Source organism: Drosophila hydei, unplaced genomic scaffold (genome assembly GCF_003285905.1).
Source record: "Drosophila hydei strain 15085-1641.00,03,60 unplaced genomic scaffold, DhydRS2 tig00000315-arrow-arrow-pilon, whole genome shotgun sequence".
Classification (NCBI taxonomy): Eukaryota; Metazoa; Arthropoda; class Insecta; order Diptera; family Drosophilidae; genus Drosophila; species Drosophila hydei.
Genome location: NW_022045707.1, coordinates 346,925 through 370,120, shown reverse-complemented (window position 1 = coordinate 370,120; position 23,196 = coordinate 346,925). Strand labels below are relative to the sequence as shown.

Sequence of the window (23,196 nt, the reverse complement as noted above, 5' to 3'; positions counted from 1 at the left end):
CTATACTATTACCCCATTGATTACGCATTTAACAACATCTATTAGCCAAATAATATCAGAGCCCAGTCTCATTGGCCCAACTAGCCTCCATTGCTTCTTATCAATCGTTTGTGTTGTGCCTAGTGCAAAATATTTTAAAGTATGTTTTGATGACGACTTAATCAAGCACTTCAAACAAACACAGAAATTAGCTATAAAACGGCATGAAAGGGTGCTATGGGGCGCATTTGAAAATCGTCTGCCATAGACGATAGAGTTTGTAAATTTTTGTGAATGGCGGCGCTATGAATACTCCATCAAATCGTAAACGCCAAACAAATCCCTATCAAAAGGCTAACATATTCTCAAAATGGTTTTTTCTGTGAGTTTAATAATACAATAAAATCTTAAAAATAACAAAATGAAATAAATTAACAATTATAAAAACATGATAAAATAATACGTTAAGCAATACAAAAGAAAAATATTTTCAAAATAATATTAAGTGAATTTCAATAATATCACTGAGCTGTAATAATATCATCAATAAATGATGTAATAATATAAATCGTTTCTTATAATAATTAATAAATAATATAGAATCTCATATAAAAAAATTAAATAAGTTCGGTTCATTCTTGATTTAATATTGATTGAGAAATAAAAGCCATTTAAGCTCCGTAAGTCTAGGCTGTCCCGATAAGGTATTCGACAAAATATTCCTTATGCGTTAGCTTTTGTTTTATCATTTATTGGTAATTCGAGAGATCCGTAGAATATTGTCTGCATAGCAGCACGTAGTTCCAATCAATAGTCAACTTAAGGCTGATTGTTACTTTAATAATTTAGGTGGATGCGCCATTTATTTTGGCAAGGGAGGCGAGAGGAGCTATCGGAAAGCGATCTATATGCAAATTTACCCTGCTTCGATAGTGAGAAATTGACGGAGGATTTGCAACAGCCATGGATACGCGAATCTCAACGCAAGCAACCAAGTTCGTTGCATCTGATCTTCGCTCATTACGGCTGGCAGTTTGTGCCTGCTTGCGTGATCTACTCAATCCTGGAGATCGTTATACAGTAAGTATAATCATATAAACAACTTGAATATGCGGAATCTTAGTGCGTTTCAATATAAGTACTTTAGTATGCGATTCCCTGAACCTCTAAAGCACTCTGTGTGAGTGATTCTCATACTCTAATATAATTTCATTACAGCGCCTTGCAGCCCCTATTTTTGGGTGGTTTAATATCATACTTTGCTGAAGGGCAAACGAGTATTAGCAAGGACAGCGCCTATCTCTACGCCACGGGCATTGTGCTGTGTGCACTGGTGACTTCACTGATATTTCACCCATTTATGTTTTTCGTGTTTGCCGTGGGCACAAGGATTCGCGTAGCCTTTGCTGGACTGATATATAGAAAGTGTTTACGTGCAGCGATCAATGGCAGAGATGGACTTGGCGCTTTGGCCATATCAGTGATGTCAATCGATTTGCCGCAGTTCGATCTGTGTTTCTATTTCTTTCATGATTTGTGGAAAGGACCCGTGGAGGCGTGTATTTTTGGCTACATTATGTACACTAAGATTGGCTGGACGTCATTAATAGGAATTGCCTTCATTGCGCTGCTGATTCCACTTCAAGCGTGGGCTGCCAAGGCTGCAGCCAAATTTCGCACTAGTTCTGCGGAACAACGGGATCGCCGTGTAAAGCTGATGAATGAGATTATAGGTGCGATACAGGTGATCAAAATGTATGCGTGGGAGCAATCTTTTGCAAAATTGATAGCCAACGTGCGAAAGATGGAGATTAAAGCAATCCGAGGTTCCATGAGCATATACGCTGCGTTGCAGTGCACCAATATGATATCGAAGGTGTCCCTGTTCCTGAGTCTCATTGCTTATGTGTATACAGGTGATGTGGTTACGTCAAGAAAAGTGTTTATACTCTCGTCTTACTACAGTTTGCTGAATGATTCCCTGCAGCACTTTTGGCCCTTGGCCATTACCACCTGGGCACAGACAGTGGTCAGTGCAAGGCGCGTGACGCAGTTCCTACAACAAACTGAATCGCCCACGAGCGAAGAGTGCTCCTCCCACTGCAGAGATAATCCCACATTGCAATTGGACTTAACCAAGACACCTGCAAAGTCTCTTCCTGTGGGTCGTCTGCACTGCATAGAGAGCCTGGAAAAGTCTCTCACTTTTAGCCACGTGAGCGCAAGCTGGAATAAGCCAAGCGTTCTGCAGGCAAGACGTGCGCATATTGAAGACATCAGCTTTAAGCTTCTTCCAACACAATTGGTGGGCATTGTGGGCAACGTGGGCTCTGGCAAGAGTACGCTCTTAAATGTGATCTTAGGCGAAGTAGAGCTCATGCAGGGTCGCATCGAAGTGCACGGCAAGTTGAGCTATGCCCCACAGGAGCCCTGGATCTTCCAAGCCAGTATACGTGAAAATATACTCTTTGTGGAACCATACATTGAGCAGCGCTATCGAGCTGTGGTGCACGCCTGCCAGCTAGACTGTGATCTAGCTCTGCTGCCACATGGGGATGCCACTGTAGTCGGTGAACGGGGCATCAGTTTAAGTGGTGGACAGAAGGCAAGGATAAGTCTGGCCCGGGCTGTATATCGCAAGGCAGATATATATTTGTTCGATGATCCTCTAGCTGCGGTAGACTCACGAGTGGGCAAACTGCTAATGGACAAGTGCTTTAATCGATTCTTAGGAGACAAGCTGCGCATATTGGTGACCCATCATGTGCAGTTGCTGCAGAATGTGGACCACTTGCTGCTCTTCGAGTCCGGACGACTAACACAACAAGGCAGCTACGCGGACTTGCGAGACGTTATTGAGAAGCATGCAGCTCCAGATTTGGATGCCATCGAGGCTGACAAGCAGCTGGTAAAGAGGGTGCTTAGCCAAGTGGACAGAAACTCTAAGCTTTTTCAGGATCCTACAAAGACTGTGGATGGTCAATCTAATAAGGAGAGTGCCTTCGCAGAGCGTCAGCAAAAAGGAGCTGTTAGCTACGATACGTATATGGATTATTTCCGTGCTCTGGGCGCGCCCACTTTAGTTTTCTTGGTGCTCGCGCTCTTTGTTGTCGCTCGAGTCTGCGAAGCAGTTATGGACATCTTTATTTCTCGCTGGGCTACCTGGGAGGAGAATCGAGTGTATGAAACAACAGAGCAATTCGAAAAGACACGCGCTCGAATGGTGACCTGGTACGCGGTCCTCTTACTGTGCACCTTGGCTCTCTATTTGTTGCGCACCTTTGGCTTCTTTCTGTTATGTTTACGTATTTCACTACGATTGCATAATTTGCTCTTCGTTGGGATTATACGGGCTCGCATGTTCTTCTTTAATGCCAATCCCTCGGGTCGAGTGCTCAATCGCTTCTCTAGTGATATTGAGAGCGTGGATGTGGCCTTGCCCCAGGCTATGATGGACTCTTTGCAGGTAAATCAATCTATAATTAAGGTAAACTTATATTATAATTTATCATCTACTACAGTTCTTTGTGGATGTGGTGGCTGTCTTAGTCATCGTGGCAATCGCCAACTATTGGCTACTCATTCCAGCAGCTATTATGGCCATTTTGATGTACTTTTGCCGTTCATTTTACATAGGTGCCAGTCGCAGTCTGAAACGCATTGAGAGCTTAAGTAAGTCAATGAGTAAAGCATAATTCTTACTAACAGTCATTTTTCATTGCTAGCTCGTAGTCCTGTTTACACGCATGCCAATCAAACATTTCAAGGCTTGACTACTATACGAGCGTTGGATGCTATGCCACAATTGGAGCACACTTTCCATGGCCATCAGAATACGAACTCTTCAGCACTTTTTCTCTATACGAGCGCCAATCGTGCCTTTTCCTTTTGGACGGATCTCATTTGTGTTGTTTACATACTGGCTGCGACATTCAGTTTCCTGGTTATCAATCAGACCTTCTACAGCGGTGATGTTGGCTTGGCTATCACCCAATCCATGACACTGGTGATAATGTGTCAATGGGGTATGAGGCAGACAGCAGAGCTGGAGAATAAGATGACAAGTGTGGAGCGTATATTGGAATACGCAAAGACACCATCTGAACCGGCACTGGAAACAGCAAAGGAGATAAATCTTTCGTCAGACTGGCCACAAAAGGGTCATCTACGCTTCTCTAATCTACGCATGAAGTATGCCCCAGACGATATAGAAATTCTAAAAGGTATAACCTTTGAGTCACAGCCCATGGAGAAGATTGGCATTGTGGGGCGCACGGGCGCTGGTAAATCCTCGATTATTCAAGCACTGTTCCGGCTAGCTGTCAATGAAGGGCTCATTGAGATAGATGGTCAGGACATTGCCCAACTAGGACTGCACGATCTACGCAGTCGTATTTCAATCATACCACAGGAGTCAGTCCTCTTCTTTGGCACCTTGCGCTTCAATCTCGATCCATTTGGTATGAAGAGCGATGAGGAGCTTTGGAACGCTCTCGACGATGTAAAGCTGAAGAAATACGTTGCCAGCTTGGAGGGCGGGCTCTCGTGCTATATGCAAGATGGCGGCTCGAACTTCAGCATGGGCCAAAGGCAATTGGTTTGCCTAGCCCGAGCCATACTCCGCAATAATCGAATAATCATCATGGACGAGGCGACGGCTAATGTGGATGCTAAGTAAGTAATCAATAATATCTTGCAAATATGTTGATTAAATTAATTACTTATAATTACAGCACTGACAAGCTTATTCAGGAAACAATTTGTACCAAATTTGCCCATTGCACGGTGTTGACCATTGCTCATCGTCTTCACACAGTCATGGACAACGACAGGGTCCTAGTTATAGATGCAGGGAAAATAATCGAATTTGGAGCACCACATAAGCTCTTGCAGCTGGAGGATGGTGCTCTTTTAAATCTAGTTAATCAAACTGATAAGGCCACGGCTAATCAGCTCAAGAAAATAGCAGCAGAGAGTTACATGCGCAAGAACAAATAAAACAAAATTAATTTTAATTGAATTCATTTACTTACATGCCATTTTAAGTTAACGGTTGTTCGTGCGAAAGTTGTATCTTCTCTTAGGGGCTATCGATTAATTACTGAAGCTCGCATACTAAAGCTGTTCAGTATGAGGTGCGAAAAGTCCAATTGCAATTGCAATCTATATAATATGTTTATGCAATAAATATGTTTATTTAGTATTAATTTTTACTTCGTTTCTTTCAGGAATGTTTTATATATATTTTGTTTTTTATTCACGCGACAATCAGTGAAAATGCAAGAGCAAGTTTACTTTAGGGACTATCGATTAATGACTGAAGCTCACTTACCAGAGCAAACTGCTACGAAATGTGAGGCAAAACGAATTAGCAGTTGTAAATACTTTAATTCAAATCATCTAACAAAATTACATTGTTTAGTTTTCTAATTGAGTGTGCTTATCCGGTCTATCTGCTATGCAGCCAAAAGCCGCCGGTAGCATTTAACAGTCGTTCAAGTCGCGCGACGATGATTACCGCAAAAATTGACCGCCTGCTGAGCGGTGGGCGTTGCCAAACAATTGAGTTGTGCCACAAACTACGTCATCACTTTTTTTTACTGGCAGAGGCAGAGGCACTGGCAAGTGGCCACCACATGCTCGGTGGGTGGTTTTTGTAATTATGGACATGCGCCACCCATTCCGTCACATTTCAGTACATTAACCGCTGAAAGCGTTCAAACTACATATAACAACAGCAAGAGCCACAGCAAAAAAGTGAGACTCACTCAAAAGCTGGCTGGCACTTATGTGTGGACGGAAGCCGATGGGCGGAACTAGAGCGAGTCCAGACAGACAGGGAAAGAGACAGAGACAGACTTAGAGACGGTGGTCGGTGAGTCGGCCCTTGGGTCGGTGGGCGTTGCAAAAAAAGAGGGTTCCCAAATTGCTAGCCAGAAGATGACAATGATGTGATTTTTGTGTGCGGCAAGCATCTTTTTTTATTATTCCCAGATTTTTTTCTTGCTTTTTTGCTAACTCACCAAATATCATATATATATATCTGTATATATAGTATGTATTTCCGTCTCTTTCTCTTCCTGTGTGTGGGTGTTGGCAGTTCCGAATGCTGTGGCATAAATTGTCTGTCGGTTTTTTAGTCGCCGTAGATTGCTTTTGCACCCAGTTCAGCTCGGCTCAGCGGGTAGCCAGTGGAACTTGACTTGTCGACAGGAATATCAATTACTTAACTGAAACTCCCGAATCTTATCTGAGCAATTTTATCAATTATCTGACGCGTGCACGTGTCCTTTTTGGGACAGGCAGACCGCAGAGTGCAGTCCACAGATATAAACAACATTTTGAACAGGGCACGTAGATAAATCGATGGTTGGCCTCGTAACTCATCTTAAACGATCTCTCTTTCTCTCGCTCCCTCTCCCCGGGACCACACATCGTGCTCTAGCACCCAACGAATCGGAGTACGTGCACACGACCAAATTTGCTTTATTATGCGGTCAGGATCAGGATGCGACCTATGTGGCAAAGCGGAAGTGTTTGCCCAGTGATAAATGTCGCAAAGGTGGGCCACATACAAAGGTGGGCAGCTGATCAGTTTGTATAATCCCCACGTTCCATTCCATGGTTCAAGCCGTCGCAAACTAGGCTTTTCACCGTGAAGCTTTCTGGGACTGGGCCACAATATAAAATATTTATATTTAATTAGCTTGCACGAAATTTTGGACAGTGTTTGATGAATGGCTTCCTTTGTGACCGAAAACTCCCCAAATTAATAAAAAAAAGGGCAGCCGCCAGCTGCAAATCGATTTCAATATTTTTCAAACTTCATTAAGTCTTTATTTCCATTGATTATGATGGAATTGTTAATCTAGGCACATGCAGTCGGCACTTTGTTTACTTTTTTATAGTTATTACCTATATAAATAGTTATCAAGGGTATAGCAGAATTTTTAAATGTCGGAATTTGACATTTATATTTATTATTATTAATAATAATTCTCTATTAGGAATGATGGTATTCGGAAAAAATTCCTATAAAATAAATACTTTTTATTTTTGTTTTATTACTGTATATACTAATTTAAATACAGTTATTTTTAAAAACAATTCTCATTATCCCACTCTCTCTCTCTCTCTGTCGTCTTTCTCCTCTCTCTAGCTCCTCTGTCTATTTTCTCTCTTTTCTCTCTCTCTATCCCCTCTTTCTCTTCTCTCCCTGTATCTGCTCTCTGTCTCTCCTCTCTCTATTTCAAATACAGATAACTGGACTTAGTAAAACCTTCTCTTTCTCGTCTTCTCTCTTTGTTCGCGCTCCCTCTCCTACTTCCCCCTCTCCATCTCTCTTAAGTTACGTGCAGAGTATCTTATAGTCATGCTTATTTATCCATTTTTTGTTGCTGTTCCTATTACAATGGCATCATGAATCGCATTTACTTTGAGTAATAATTAGATATTCAAATTGTTTGTGGAAATGTCAATTGTCGGTCACTTCGCTTGGGGGCGTTTAGCCCGAGTGAGTGGGGGCGTGGCATTGTTTAGGTGCAACAGAGACTGACAATAATGAACATGCATTGTAAATAATGTATTAAGACATTAAATCGCTCATTGAGGCAATTTACATTCATTATTATATTACGAGCTCATCGTACGTGCCCATAAGCCATGGGAATTGGAGAAAGGCTCGACGAGAGAGGGAGTCGCCAAGGCAGACGGAGACGGAGGCAGAGACGAAGACACAGTCGAGACATACCCGAATACATTCCCAATCTCATATTTGTTGGGAAATTAATAAAATCATAAAAATGTAATTAATTAATTCACAAGACAGCAGCAGAGAGAAAAAAGAAAAGAATAAAGAAAAAATGCATTGCCGCCACAGACCGTGGATTGGCGGCGGGCCTTGGGTGCTCCTCTGATTAGCGATTCAGGTGCGTGAGTGCATTTTTTTTCGGTTTTCAAGAGAATTTCTTCAACGGCGACCGTGACGGACTCTAGCAAACGAGTCTTCGCCTGCCCCCTCCTCATCCCCCTGCCTACTGACAGTCCGATTGACAGATACAAACTAAAGTGGGCAGCAAATGCGATCGTCAGGGCGACCTCTACAATTGCAATTTCTACTACTGATATTTGGTTACTGGACAGATCTAGCCTTTGTTTAAGAATTTTAGTGATTATTGGTGAACGGCCCTCTCTGACTCTGACTCTGACTGCCAATCTGAACTGATTTAGCCTTTTTTAAATGGGAGTCCTCTGCTTCTCTTTGCATGCTATCGAATTTGGTTGACAAAGTACGTCAAGTAATAAGTTGGTAAGAAGTCGGTCTCGGTCACGGACTCTGGCAGCGGGCAACAATATAGCAAGCAGAAACTCGAGTTTCAAAAATTTGCCACATGTTTCGAATTTCAAAGTCTAGCTATTCTCAGCCAACTCAAGCAAAAACGGCCTCAGGCAAATGGAGGGCGTGTCCCCGCCTTATGACAAATTATGACAGCGAGCATTTCGCATTTGATTTATGACCCCGCTGCATTCAACTATGACCCCCTTTTTCTTTCCAAGCCGCGACTATGCTAACAGATTTCCTGTTGCCGACTTTTTCCAAAATGTTGCTTCTTAATAGTTTCTATAGATATATTTTCAAATTGAGTCCATACGGACTTTATAGGCAAGCTGATTACTTTGGCTATAAATATCGTTAGATTTAATGTAGTTGCTTTCATAAGTAGTGAGACGCAAGTGGACTAAAGTCAGTTTAAAGTAAGTTAAAGTAAGAAAGTAGTCAACACTCAGGTAAATGATTATACCTTATTTTAAAGAGGTCTTCAGAATTTGTATTAACTTTTCGAAATTCAATTGTACGGTATACAAAATGCGCCGTGTGAAAAAAGAGAATACTTTGGCTGCTTGGGGTTACTTTTACATAATTTTTAATGATTTTTAAGTGATTTTTAACGTGCTGCATTATGGTTGTTTAACTGTTTAAAGCGACACCAATCCGGACGTAATTAATGGCAGAATAATTTACCGCAAAGCTTTACGGCTGCAGATACGGCCAGCCAGACGAATACTCTATTCCAAATGGGTCCGGCCCCATCGAACTGTCAATGAGCTTCAATAGCTAGTGTAATTGTCAATTCTAACTTTATACTCTTTATTTCCCCAGTTGCATATAGCTCATATGAGAATCTTTTCTCTCATGTGTTTCCGTGATATTTGTTTTATCCCTTTATCTGTAGCTCCCTCTACAGTCACCGCAGCCGAACAAACACTTACACACGACATTAGCATCATCATCGTCAGCATCCAGTGATACGTTGTTCATTTGCCGCAATTTCAGTTTTCGAATACCCCTAAAAGAGCAGTGGCAGTAGCAGTAGCTGACTTCTCGCAGCCGGCACCCAAAAATTCCCTGCCTAAGTGTTACAATAATAAAAACTCATGCTTGGAGGCGTGTCCCAACATAAAACTGCAAAACGAAACGAGCAACGAGACGACAGAATCATACAACAATACAATAATACCAGAAGGGTGCCTGGCCATAGAACTTCCCATTTACAGGGTGGCTAGAGCCACGAGTACACGATACTCGCTCACATAGTCAACAAAGTGAGTATATTGAGTTGGGCCAGAGACTTCCAATTTGTATGTATAATCGTATATAATTTACTCTAATAAATTCTCACGACTTTTCTTTCTTGAGGGCTCTTTGAGAAACAACTATATTTGCCATAGTTAGAACTAAATTTAGCAACTGAATATGATTATAAATTATTAAATTATGATTATAAAAATTAAATTATAAATTACTATGAGCGATCATTCGTTAGTCGAGTATACCCGTGCGCGATAAGCTTACTTGTACTTTTTACTCTGCAAACAAAAGTCAATTGTCGAAGCCAATAAGTCGCTAATGCAATTAACAATTCACACACACACACACAGAGAGAAGCTGAAGGCTGAGGGCTGATGGCTGAGGGCTGCGGATTACAAAACTAATAACTCACCATGTGTGAGCCCTCCTTTCTCTCGCTCTCTGTGAAGAGGCGTGACACGTGAGACACCTGGAGTGATTGTTTGATATGGCCATGAGGAGTAGTCGCTATCAAATCTCATACAAACTCTCCCTCTCTCTCTCTCGCTCTCTCATTTATTTGCGACAATTTGGTGCGTTAAATTACAAAAATTAGTCACACGGCGAACTGGGAAAAAGGCTGAACAACATTTTGCCTTCGGGGCCTGCCGTGTTAAATCGCACAAATTGGCAGTTTAATTGTTCGAATTGACACCAAATTTTGTTTTGGCCCTTAAGTGGCCCAGAATAAATGGGCAACTGGGAACTGATTTTGTCAGCTTGGAGGCGTGCACCGATAGCCAGGAATTTATTGCGCTGGTTAGCAGTGAATTATTAGCAGCATTTAGGCTCTTGAGCAGTTCAACTGCTGTGTTTAGCACACTCTGTTCAACTCATGCAAACATATGAATGCTATGTGTATGTTTATGTATGTGTGTATCGACTCGAAAAATATATTACTCAAGCACGACAAAGCTTAGATATCCTACCCAAAAATATCCAAGAGAAGATGAAATTTTATATATATGTAATGGCAGACGCTTTTGCTTTTCTGCTATCATAAAAGGGAAGAATTTGAAATCGAAGTGCGAGACTTGCTAAGAAAGAGAGAAAGCTGCCATCTCGCTTGATCGCACTGGGCTTATGTCTGCAATACTGCTCTCTTAAAACGGAAGCATTGCTTCAAGTGCATACATGTTTATGTGCACTGCACTTTTGTGCGGGACTTATTAAGAGAGGGAGATAGAGAGAGAGAGCTCGATCGCGTTAGGTTTAAGGCTACAATTCTCATCTCATAGAAGCAAAGACTTGTGCCTTGCTCATACGTACGTATTAAGAATAATAGCCATCTCGCTCACCCACACTAGGCTTTAGGACTGTCAGCTCCCGTTGCTCGTTGAGAATTGAAAGAGAACAAAAGAGTCAGCAATTACGTAGTTGAGCTCGACGAAAAATGTTATGTAATAAAATCTATAGTTTGTTTTGAATTAAATTGTGTGTTTATTTACAAAAGTTTGTCTCTACACTTGAGCCAAATTCTTGGGGGAGAGACATATTTTATGTACAGCAAAAATGTTAACAAAGATGTTATTCAGCTCTTCGGCTCTTTCAGTAAATACTAGCTCTTCGGCTCTTTCAGTAAATACTACGCGCCAGGGCCAGCGAGGCTGCAGCGGGGCCAATCGACGGCATACCTACACCCATGGCCACGCCCACGCCTACGCCCACAGTTGAGGCAGAGCCAACGGTGTTGGCATTAAACTTTTCGAAGCCGCTGATCGTTTCCGTTGGCAGTTTCTTGCGCAGATCCGGTTTGGGCCCGCTGAGGCACATTTTCTCCAGCTGCTGGTGCTGCGAGCGCACCGCAAAGCGGTTTACATGCACTGGTATGGGCACTACAATTTTGGTGCCACTCGAACCGCCATTTCGGCCCAAGCCGTGCGACGTGAGTCCGGCCTTAACGCGTTTCCATTTGGCGCGACGATTTTGAAACCAGATTTTTACCTAAACCAAAATAAGGTAGAAAACCAGAAGAGGCACAGGAAAAGTTAACAAAACGAAGGCTAAAAGAGAGAATAGACATGATTCTGAAAGGATTTACTCTCAAATTCTATAAAGTTCAGCATCTTCAGAGATTATGCTTTCAGTATCATATTGTCTCAATAACTGTTTATATTGGCCCTGTTAACACACCTGGACTTCGCTTAGTTTCAGACTTGTGGCTATTTGACTGCGCTCCGTTAGGCTGAGATACTTTTTGGCATGGAATTCGCGTTCCAGCTCGAGCAGCTGCTCCGACGTGAAGGCTGTGCGTCGCCGACGAGACTTGGAGGAGCTGTTGCTGCCACCGCTCTGCGACTCCTTGCCGCCGGCTTCATGGCGCGACTGACTGCCCTCGTCATCGCTGCAATCCTCACTGTCCGAGTTGGTGTATGCTACGAAATGAATATAATGAATAGAGAAATCAACGCAGAGCTTCAGAACTTCAGAAATCTTATTAACAATTCATATCTCTAACGACTTAAGCTTTCGCATTAGATGCGCATCCCCCATTAACACTACTTAACAAACTTTAGACCCTGATGCTGACTTCGACTTCTGTCGTCAATGGGCTGTGTCATAACATTTGTGGCAAACATATTTAGTTATAACTGGAGACATGTGTGAGCCCATTCCAAACCATTCGTTCCCTTCCCGCCCATTCCAACCACAACAACAACAGCAATTTGCAAGCCGAACTCAAGTGTGAGTAGGAAGAAGACAGAGAGAGAGAGAGAGTGAGAGAGCAAGTTGGTGGGCATGAGAGCAAGTGAGTGAGAGAGAGAGAGTGACCGCAGCTTAGCAAGTTCATCCCCTCAGAGATGCCTGATTATTTTTGTTAACGCTTAAACGCTTTTTTAACACTTACACGCTTCAAATGTGCCCATCGCCTGCCCTGTCACTGATTTATTTGCACTGTGCACGGCGGTGGTGGACCATCATCGAGTGCTGTATGCGCACCCCCAACATCATATGAAATTCAGTTATGAATACATTATACCTCTCTGTGTGTGCCAATTCGATTCGCCTAACTTCTGCAGAGGAGACCCTCAGTCAGAAGAAGTCATGGAAATGCGGTTAGCTAAAACTTTTCTCTTCCATTCCATTTCAATGACTAAATCGTTACGTTTGTCAAAATGTCAGCTCCATTTATGATGTTATTGTTATATTCCCTCTCACTCTTACTCACTTTCTTTGTCGCTCTCTTTCGCTCTTTCGCTCTGGCTGTCAGTCTCAGTTCTCCTCGGAGAACTTTGCAGCTTTTGATTGACATCAAACATTGGGTCGTAAATGTGTTTTATGCTAATTTTGTCTATGACTTGACTGCCTCATTTTAATTACCATGACAAAACCACTTTAAACCCACTACAAGAAGAAGAATAACTTGGACTTCAAGAACGGTGAGAGACAGCCACAGAAGTTAGCTTTTTGCTGTTTCAGAACGGTTCCTTAAGAACTTTTTCAATTATTATCATAATAGTTATAACTAGTTAGATCTCCGTAAAATCAGTTATAACTAGTTATAACTCCGTATAATCACCCAATCAGTGAGCAGTTGGGGAACAGATCAAGTTTGAAAAGCTTAAGACCATACCGAAAATAGAGTCTAGAAGTTCTTCTAGAATTGTTTTGTAACTGAAGAGGATTACTTAGCAGAGCCCAACGTGAATATTTCAATGAATAAACTTAATCTTTTTCAATTATTACTATTTGGAATGCTCCATTTACACCTTGTAACTAACTTCAACATCTTCAAGGTTCTACCAGCAGAAACTTTTTGTAACCTCTTACAGGTACAGATCAACCTGTGCAGGATAAAACGACGAGCTCAACGAACCACACATACATAACTTATTCTCTTCTTTAGAATTGATGCCAATATGAAGAATAAAACGTATTATTAATCTTTGTTTCATCGAATGATCCAAAAGATTTAAATTTGAATCAAGTTTCAGTTCAGATTGCTGTCCTTATAAAATATACAATCATAAGTTATACTTGGCTAAAACAGTTACCAGTTTCATCATTGTTAAAGTACATTAACTGATTTCTAAGCTAATACTGCCAACATCTTAGATTCGCTTAAGCTTTGTCACCTACCTCCATTGCGACTCTTGTCGAGCTCCGTGGCGTAGTTTTGGGGCGACATAGTGAGGCTGATGTCGCTGCAGGAATCGCCGCTGCACTCATAGTCCTCGTCCATGCCGACATCGACAGCAGGTTCTGCAGGACTTGCTGATTTCGAGGGCGATGATTGCTGAGGTGGTGATGGCTCGTGCTGTTGGCTTGGCGCTAAAGCCATGGGCTGATGATGATGATGATGATGTTGGCTCTCGGCCATGTGTTGGAGTCTGGCATGTACGCTCAGACTATGCACATAATCCTGGTTCATGAGTTCTGCGAGACGACGATAGCTTAGATCAGAGGGAGCAGCAGCAGCAGCAGCTGCGGCGGCAGCGGCTGCAGCAGCATTGAAGGGCAGGAATCGAGTGTCCAGCGGATGAGGCAGAGGCAGCTCATTGGGCTTTGTCGGACTGAGGCTGAGGCTGTCCAAGGCATGTGACTGTGACTGTGGCAGTGACTGTGACGGTGAGTGTGGCTCCTTGCCGGCAAACGGTGCAGCCAGGTAACCGCTGCCACCGCCGCCACCACCACCGCCGCCGGCAATTAGATGTGAGAGCCGTTCGTGGTTCTGGGCAAAGTAGCCATGCAGCCAGGGGTTGTAAAGTGGAAACTGTGTCAGACCCAGCATAGCACGTGCATTAAGCTCTTGACTATTACTTTCCCGTTCTCGATCCCGTTCCCGTTCCCGTTCCCGTTCTTGTTCTCGTTCTCTTTCCTGTTCGTGATCACTATTGGATGCAGGAATAACGGCAGTTCTTTGATTCGCAATTAGACTCTCTATGGAAAAGGGTTTCGGTAACGGTTTGCTGATCAGCTTGCTGCTGCTTTCTACCGGCGGCGGTGGCGGCAGCAGCGCCGTATGGTCGTTTTGCATTGTCAACTTAAAATTTGTTTACTCTCTTCGAATATGTCGGAGCGCGCGATACGTGACGTAGTGAACCGTTCAAAGATCTGCGCGCAAATGAAACCCAACGATGCCGCATGCACAGCACACAGCTCACTCGCCCAGTCGAAAACAACCACCGCAGACATACTCAGCGCGGGAGTGAGCGAGTGAGAGAGAGCGAACACGAACTAGCTCCGCCTTGTTAATGACCAATATGGCGCGCTGTGTTAGAGCGGTAGACGTCTCTGATTGGCTGTGCGTTAATTGCTGTCAAACCGGTATGTTTTCTATTTGTGTTTGGGGTTGTTCTTGAAGCTCCACAAATACAGGCACTTAAAGGAATACAGGAGTGCTTAATTGCTGCTTGATTCATGTGGTAATCAGACTAACCATGAATAAGGACAATATCGATATCCACATTGTTAGCAGTTGCTTAGCTTAGTTTATGCCAGGATGTGGGAAATAGAGTTAACTCTCAAGTGGCATATTAGCTGGCTTTTCGGGTTGACTGCGTGAGCGCAGGTAAGGGTGGCACTTGCCTGTACCAAGCAAAATCAATTGAATATGAATATAAATTAACTTAATATGTTTTTACACTTTAAGATAACACTTAAGAGGAATTAAGAACTTAATGATTAACGTCCCAGATCTCTCTTTTCATCTAATTTTATTGCTCATAAAAATATAAGTTCCGCCATCGAATTGTTAATTTATTATGCGAGCCACAAGTAATACGTTTGTCAATTTGCATTTGCGGCTTAAATTGGCCATAATTGACTACATTTTTGCCAACAAAAAAAAAAGCAAATGTTTGTAAACAGCATTTGGTCACGTTTAAGTGTTTGAAATATTTGATGAGCGCTTTAAATTGCAATATTTTATTTACATTGGGAATAAATTAAAATATAATTATGCGCCTTGTCGGCGATTATTGTTATTATGATAAAAAGGTCTGATTTTCATTTGGCGCTGATTCAACTTTATTTGGCATAGAGCCTGCATAAAGATATTTTGTATTTGCTACATATGAGTAAGTGTTTGTGTGTGTAGATGTTATGTTGCTGTTTGCTGTTCGCTGTTTGTTCCCTTTGCGGAAAACGGAGAAATTAACGAAATGCAACGAAGCGTTTCATGCGCTCAAATAAATCAGGGCGCTGTTGACACCCGGGATGTCGTCTATATATGTGTGTATGTATGTGGTGGGGGCCCTCAAATACACACACAGATACAGATGCATATCGAAATTATTTACTGACAAATTGTTTTGAATATTTTGCATATTTGTGACTCGTTTGCAGCGCTCAAAAATGCGCACAAAATAAAACACAAACAATTACAACTGCATCAACTGTGAGTGCATCAATATCAATAAGACGGTCAGTGCTGTCCATTTAGCCGTTTTTAAACTGATTAGTTTGCAATGTAAATGTCTGCTGTTCACAGCACTGATGAAATGGGTTATACTACAAATTCTTATGGAGCTTTGGTGAATGTGCGCTTGTGTGAGGCTACCAACCCTAAATTATATTCCACAACTAATACAAATTTAATAACCATTAGGGTTTTCGGCTCGTATACGAAATGCAAAGTCGAACATGTGTTCGCAGTTAACCGCAACATCGGCACATAACGAGGAGCTGTCCAATGTTTACCCAGCAATTGACACGCCTTTTTTACAATTTGTAGGCTGGCTCCTATATGGGCACAGCAACTGTCCTTCGTAATTGTGTTATTTTAACCCTTTGCACAGGCTTTACTTGTAAAACTGTAATTATGTCTGGAATATCAATGCTGTTTATACAGTTTAATTGGAAATTGGATAGTAATTACAGTTATTAGTTCGCTTGTTATGCGTAGGCATGGCTTATATAGTACTTAGTAGTCTATTGTTGAGAACGGTCTTTGATCTATTGACATATTGCTGAGCAATTATTTTCAAATATTGCGCCAAGTGTCAGAGCACGCAGCAATCTACACTTTACATACGATGTCGATTGCACAGTTATCGGTATGCCTGGCTACTATCGATTTAACGTTGCCACTACACGAATTTTTGACCAGATGGCAATATTTCTTTTCACGAAAAACGTTTAGCGATTCCGTGCTGCAGCCGCTTTTAAGAGGTAAGTAATTATTAATTTCAGCTGACATCACGTCTTAAAAGTATGAGTTGAAAACTGTACAAAAAAGAGAACAAATTGAACTATAATATTTTGTATATATTTTATTAAATATACCAATAGTTTTAAGAAAATTGTTCTCGAAAAATCGATGGGAAAAATCACCCCATCACCGGCTTGTTATAAAACGTTGCGCATTAAAACTAATGTATTTTGTTTTTATGTTGCACTTAATAGGTAAACATGCCAGAGCTAACTGAAATCAAAAACGAAGCACCTTCGACCTCCGCTGAGGCGAAGCAACCGGAGGATGGGGATGTACGCGTCGAGGATGATGGCAGCGAGAGCGATTCGGATATGATTCCCGAATTGGAGGAGGCTGAAACCGGCACCACACAGCTGGGCGGCGGTGCCACAGGGTTGCCCATTGATATGGTTTCCAAGGCAAAGCAGTCGCGCGGCGAGAAGAAGGCACGGAAAATCATGCTGAAGCTTGGGCTGAAGCAGATTCAAGGTGTTAACCGCGTGACTATACGCAAGTCGAAGAACATCTTGTTCGTCATCAATAATCCAGATGTGTACAAGAACCCCCACAGTGACACTTACATTGTATTCGGTGAGGCTAAGATCGAAGACTTGTCGCAGCAGGCTCAAGTGGCTGCCGCCGAGAAGTTCAAGGCACCAGAAGGTCCTCTTGCTACTGATAGCGTCGGTGCCACCACTTCTGTGGCACCAATTGCCGAAGAAGATGAGGAAGAGGTTGACGGAACGGACGTCGATGAAAAGGACATTGAGTTGGTTATAACGCAGGCGAATACGACGCGTGGAAAGGCCATTAAGGCGCTGAAGAACAACAGAAACGACATCGTAAATGCCATTATGGAGCTAACTATGCTCTAAGGCGCTGGAACGCAGGAACATCGTTGCTTTCGTTTATTACCCGCCTTTCGATAAACTACAAATAAATAAACAAATCCCCAATCCCAAATGTTATGCGTCTCCGCATGTTAAGCACCAGTCGAACATTTAACATACAATAACAGGAGAAGAATAAAGTGACATGCTTTTAAAAGTCAAACACCTTGAAACTTTTTGTATTTGTATTAATTCCAACTAATATCTAAATTGACTATATCCATAAATTAAAAAATTTTAAGTTTGGCTAACTAGGATCTAAAATAAGTTGCTTTGGTTAGCTTCAATGGGTCAAAACACCCTAGATTTTCGAAGAGGGGAGTTAAGTACAATTTTAACATCAATCAATCCATCCGTGGCACATTTAGTGATAACGTTTGAGATTACTGCAATTGGTTGGCTGCAGGCTCTGCCTTCAGTACACGAGCTTGGCTGCGTGCTTGCAGACGTATTTCTGCTGGCGCCTGCATCCAAGGCTCGCCATCAGCCTGCATGGGTACCGTCCCATTCACCCGTAGCTGCAATCAATTATCATTTAAGGCTATAAACAAAGAATGATGATCGGTTGCATACCCTTATCTGCTTGGCTTGGCCAATGCGCACGGGTTTGCTTATATTGCATTGCAGCTGAGCAATGTGAAAGGATGAGACTATGCCAAACACTTCCATCATGCCATCAGAGATGGAGTTAACAATGCGCGTTTCGCCATTCGAGTTGCTCAGCTCGCACAGTTTGCAGCCAGCGCCCCAGGAATCAATATTAAGAAACACCAACGATTGTAGCTCCGGCAGTTCGACTAGTTTGTTATCTAGATGAAGTTCAAGTTTCTTATCAATGCGTTCGCAGTCCGGCTGCATGACCTGATGTGTACCAAAGGTGAAGTATAGCAGCTGCATGGGCATAAACAAGAAATTAATTTAAGAGGTTAAACTAGTAATTGATAGCTGTCTCACTTTGTTAAAAATGCGGCTGCTGAGCAGATAGAATCGAGATTCGCGTGTCTTATGGAAATTGTAGGTGATGTATGCGTCGACGCCCACGCTAAAATAGTTATAGACGTGTATGGTCTTCAAGGGCTGCATCTGGATGGGAAGACGATAGTGCAGTTTCTCAATTTGCAGATCATATCTATCAAGATTAACGGATTTGGCACGTCTAATGCTTCGCAATATCTCCAGTGGATCGAGCACTGAAGGCGGCTCAGCGCCCCAGCCCAACACACGGGACAAATCGTTGCCGGTGCCCAGTGGCATGATAGCCACTGATGGTTGAGGTTTTATGTTCAGCATGTAGATGGTGTTAAGCACCCAGCCAATTGTTCCATCACCACCTGCAACTAAAATGCGACATGGACGTGGACTGGTTTTTGCTACCCATTGGAGGGCATCAAGCGGTCCTCTTGAGCCCAGTTCCATCACCTGCATTGGGTGCAGATAGCCACGCAATAGCGACAAGACATTTGCGGCTGTGTTACTGCCAGATTTCGTATTAGCTATAACAATTAGTGGTTCCCAGTTTTCAATGTCGGGTGGTTTAATGCCTGCGATATGCAAACGCACCGATTCTCGTGTCCTGGCTGCTACAATGCTGTAAGGCGGATATATCATGTCCCGAAACTCTCCAAAGTCACATTCACCTTTGGCGTCAACTTTCTTATAGCAGATGTCGTGGTAACATCGTTGGCACCAGGCACATCGCCAGCCATAGAGACCTGGTCCCAAGCTGCTGCTATGATGATCGTGTTCAGCTTCCTGGCCGCACTCCGTGCAACTGTAATTCATAGGCAAATTGCCGCGCACCCACAAATGACGTACTGCGTCTGTATTTCGTAGCCATTTGTCCTTGCAGTGATAACGAGCGTCCGCCTGCCTTTGACATGTCGGCTCCGAGTGCGTGCAAAGGCCGCAACAGTCGCAGAAGAGACCCGCAGACGGTGTCAACAAAATCTCACACACATTACAAAAGCAGGCCTACGAAAAGTGATAGATAGAAAATAGTACTAGGTACATATGAAGTTTTCTTGACACATACTTGTTCAATGATTTTTATTGATTTCCAACTATGACGTGTTTTCCCCGATATGCAAATGACATCTTCCATTAAAATGCTGCGACAGAAAATGAAGAGCATGCTCAGCGCCACGAGCGAGCCAATGAGCGCTTCCACGCTAAGCTCAATGCTGGCAATGTCCATTTCTATTTACCTATGTTACACCAATTGCCAGACTTAAATTTTCACATTTTTCATGTTTACGTTTTAAATTCAATGAATGGTCCAACTAATTATAGCCAGTGTTGCAAAACGTTCGCATGCAGCTGAGCGCTAATAATACGAGACGGTATCTGTTTGTAAATTGGCTTTGTCGAATGTTATTTTGGCCTTGGCGGTAATTTACTTTATTTATGGAGATTATATTTAAAGTTAAACGTAATTTTTATTTTATTTTAATTGTATTCTTTAAAGTACTAAGCAAGCATAACTCCTTTGCATTTCATGACACGATAGTTGTTATTTTTCTACATATTTTGTCTAATATCGGCGCAAGTCAGTGTTGCGAAACTCCATGTGAGATACTGCACGTGGAGGCACACATTTTTTCAAAAACATTTTTCACTAGCGAAGCGTGGAGGGACTGAAATATGGGACGCAAAGCTGAATATAGTGAAAAACAAAAGAAAGGGCCAGGTCGAAAGGCGCGCAAACAGGGAGCACCAAAGTTTCCGAAGAAATCATTTGGTATTTATAATAATGCTACTGCCACTGAACAAATATATTAAAATATTTGTTTTCAGCGCCGCTCGACGATGAGGATAAGAGATTGTCACACCGTCAAAAACAGCGCGTTGCCAAGCGGGAACAAAAAAAGGTAGTGCAGAAGGCGAAATTAAAGGATAAACGTGCACAACAGCCTCGTAAACAGAAAAAGTATCACAGCGAGAGCGAGAGCGAGCCCGAAGCGAACCAACCGCCAGAGTCATCAGACGAGGAAGTGCCGCAACTTGTGCCAATCAAAAAACAAAAGTCAAATGGCTTCAAAAATGACGATAATGAATGGCTAAAGTTGAAGTCGAAAAAGCAGCAGAAAGCGAAGAAGCAAGAATCAGATGAGGAACTAGAAGAGGAACAAGAGCCCGAGAATGAATTTGAATCTAGTTCGGAAGAAGCGGAAGACGATGAGGAAAATGATGTAACCGATGGAGAAGAGGAGGAATCAATTGATGAGGATGATGACGAAGCTCAAGTCGGTAAATTGGACGATCTTTTTGATGACGATGCTGAAGATCAAGCAACCGATGAAGAATCAGACAATGAAGATGATGATGATGATGATGATGATGATGATGATGATGATGATGATGATGATGATGATGATGATGATGATGATGACACATTGCCTATTGAGCGTGCTAGCAAAAAACTTAAGAAGCGTCGGGACAAAGATGATAAATTGGCACAGGAGGAAATGCAGATGTCTGTCGATCAGTCGGAAGTGTTCCATTTACCAGAGCCCGGCGAAGATGCTGAGAAGGAGCTATCTTTACAGGATGTCCAACAGCGTATTAAGGATATAATACAGGTACTCTCGGACTTTGGCAAATATCGGCAGGAAGGTCGTGCACGTAGCGAGTATGTTGACCAGCTCCGTTTGGACCTATGTTTGTACTACAGCTATAATGAGTTTCTTATGTCGAAGCTCATGGATATATTTAAGTTGAGCGATCTTATGGAGTACTTGGAGGCGTCTGAGGTGGGTTCTTAAAGTACTATTTCTAATTTGTGGATAGTAATTAATTTTTATTTTATTTATTTATTTCTTAGGTGGCGCGTCCGTTAACTATACGCACAAATTCTCTAAAGACACGTCGTCGAGACCTTGCTGGCGCGTTAATTAATCGTGGCGTCAATCTCGATCCGCTGGGCAAGTGGACAAACGTGGGCCTTGTCATATTTAATTCAACTGTTCCACTGGGCGCCACGCCTGAGTATTTAGCTGGTCAATATATGATACAGGGTGCTTCGTCGATGCTGCCAGTGATTGCGCTGGCTCCGCAGGAGAACGAGCGAGTGCTAGATATGTGTTCTGCACCTGGTGGCAAGGGATCACACATAGCTGCCGTTATGAAGAACACGGGCGTGTTATTTGCCAACGATGCAAACCGGGATCGCATCAAGGCCGTTGTTGCCAACTTTCATCGCTTGGGCATTGTGAATGCTGTTGTTAGCTGTGAAGATGCGACCAAGTTTAGAAACATAATGACGGGCTTTGATCGTGTGCTGCTCGATGCGCCATGCACTGGCACAGGCGTTGTCTCCAAGGATCCTAGTGTAAAGACAACTAAATCGGAGATCGATGTACAGCGATGCTATAATTTGCAGCGCAAGCTTTTGCTTACCGCCATCGATTGCGTGGATGCTAAATCTTCCACCGGTGGATATGTTGTATATTCCACTTGTTCAGTACTGCCCGAGGAGAATGAATGGGTCATCGACTACGCTCTTAAGAAGCGAAATGTTAAGCTTGTGCCTTTAGGTATTGATTTTGGTGAACCTGGCTTTACCAAGTTCCGCCAGCATCGCTACCATCCCAGCTTAAATTTGAGCATGCGCTTTTATCCGCATACAAACAATATGGATGGCTTTTATGTGGCTAAACTGAAAAAGTTCTCAAATACCATTCCCATCACTAAGGAGCAACAAGAAGCGGATGAGAAGCAGTTAGATGAAGCACTTGCATCAGATCAGCCTGAATCGAATACGGCAGAAACTAAGGAAGAGGAGGCAACGGAACCCATTGAAGGATCCCGAAAAACGTACGGAAAACGTGCTGGCAAGCCCAACCTTACGGACGTAGAACATGACCTAAAAAAGAAAAAGCTTGAACAAAGTAAGACGAAATATGTTGCCAAGGTATTTGAGAAGCCCATCAAAGTGACCAACAAGGCAAAGAAAGAGCAGACGGCGCCTGACTCTGCCGAGAAAAAAGAAAACACCGTTGCTACTTCCCCAATAGTCAAAAATAAGCAGACGACACCACAATCGAATGGCAATAAGAAACAGAAAGTGCTGAAAAATGAGCAAAAAGCTACGGCGCAAAAAAATGAACACAATGCTAAGCCAACGTCTAAATTAACTAAGAAACTTTCACAGGCGCCGAGAGTGGATATAGATGAACTGCCATTGCTGGAAGGAAAGCCCATCAAAATGCAAAACAAACTGAAAAATAAGTCAAAGCAGTTGGGGCAGTTGAAAAAATCCAAGAAGACAGTCGACAGAAAGCAAAAGCTTAAAAAATAATCTGAAATATAAATAAGTTTTTTAAAAAGTTGATGGCGGGTTTGTTGCGAAACTTAAAATATGTAATAAAATATATATATTGTATATTTATAACAAATATTTAGGCTAGCTCAGCATAAACCAATGCCAATTATTTGTTTTTATAATAGGTACTAAATATTTTGGATCATAAATGTTTCGTAATCAACATAACAATAAAATGTATTTTATTAGAACTTCCATACCATATATGCTTTTTATCACAATATATATTAATGTATATATTCTA

General features: G+C 42.4%; 5 protein-coding genes across 5 annotated transcripts; 3 read left to right on the top strand and 2 right to left on the bottom strand.

Moving 5' to 3' along the window:
- The first annotated feature begins 262 nt into the window (after positions 1-262).
- Positions 263-5,009, top strand: LOC111593180 (probable multidrug resistance-associated protein lethal(2)03659). Its single transcript, XM_023305790.2, has 6 exons — positions 263-361; positions 829-1,059; positions 1,198-3,445; positions 3,501-3,651; positions 3,705-4,653; positions 4,713-5,009. The coding sequence occupies exons 1-6, from the start codon at positions 285-287 to the stop codon at positions 4,975-4,977; spliced, it is 3,921 nt and encodes a 1,306-aa protein (XP_023161558.2). The 5' UTR covers positions 263-284; the 3' UTR covers positions 4,978-5,009.
- Positions 5,010-11,049: 6,040 nt separating this feature from the next.
- Positions 11,050-14,922, bottom strand: LOC111593195 (homeobox protein unplugged). The gene is made up of 3 exons (XM_023305819.2): positions 13,688-14,922; positions 11,741-11,982; positions 11,050-11,551 (listed from the first exon to the last, which is right to left on the bottom strand). Exons 1-3 carry the CDS (start codon positions 14,583-14,585, stop codon positions 11,183-11,185), a joined length of 1,509 nt encoding a protein of 502 aa, XP_023161587.2. The 5' UTR covers positions 14,586-14,922; the 3' UTR covers positions 11,050-11,182.
- Positions 14,923-16,624: 1,702 nt separating this feature from the next.
- Positions 16,625-17,795, top strand: LOC111593174 (nascent polypeptide-associated complex subunit alpha). The gene is made up of 2 exons (XM_023305780.2): positions 16,625-16,720; positions 16,955-17,795. Exon 2 carries the CDS (start codon positions 16,961-16,963, stop codon positions 17,615-17,617), a length of 657 nt encoding a protein of 218 aa, XP_023161548.1. The 5' UTR covers positions 16,625-16,720; positions 16,955-16,960; the 3' UTR covers positions 17,618-17,795.
- LOC111593173 (diacylglycerol kinase epsilon) lies at positions 17,657-19,941 on the bottom strand. Its single transcript, XM_023305779.2, has 4 exons — positions 19,665-19,941; positions 18,587-19,603; positions 18,206-18,523; positions 17,657-18,150 (listed from the first exon to the last, which is right to left on the bottom strand). The coding sequence occupies exons 1-4, from the start codon at positions 19,824-19,826 to the stop codon at positions 18,016-18,018; spliced, it is 1,632 nt and encodes a 543-aa protein (XP_023161547.1). The 5' UTR covers positions 19,827-19,941; the 3' UTR covers positions 17,657-18,015.
- Position 19,942: 1 nt separating this feature from the next.
- On the top strand, positions 19,943-22,998 carry LOC111593172 (25S rRNA (cytosine-C(5))-methyltransferase nop2). Its single transcript, XM_023305778.2, has 4 exons — positions 19,943-20,019; positions 20,097-20,369; positions 20,426-21,381; positions 21,453-22,998. Exons 2-4 carry the CDS (start codon positions 20,273-20,275, stop codon positions 22,926-22,928), a joined length of 2,529 nt encoding a protein of 842 aa, XP_023161546.2. The 5' UTR covers positions 19,943-20,019; positions 20,097-20,272; the 3' UTR covers positions 22,929-22,998.
- The last annotated feature ends 198 nt before the right edge of the window (positions 22,999-23,196 follow it).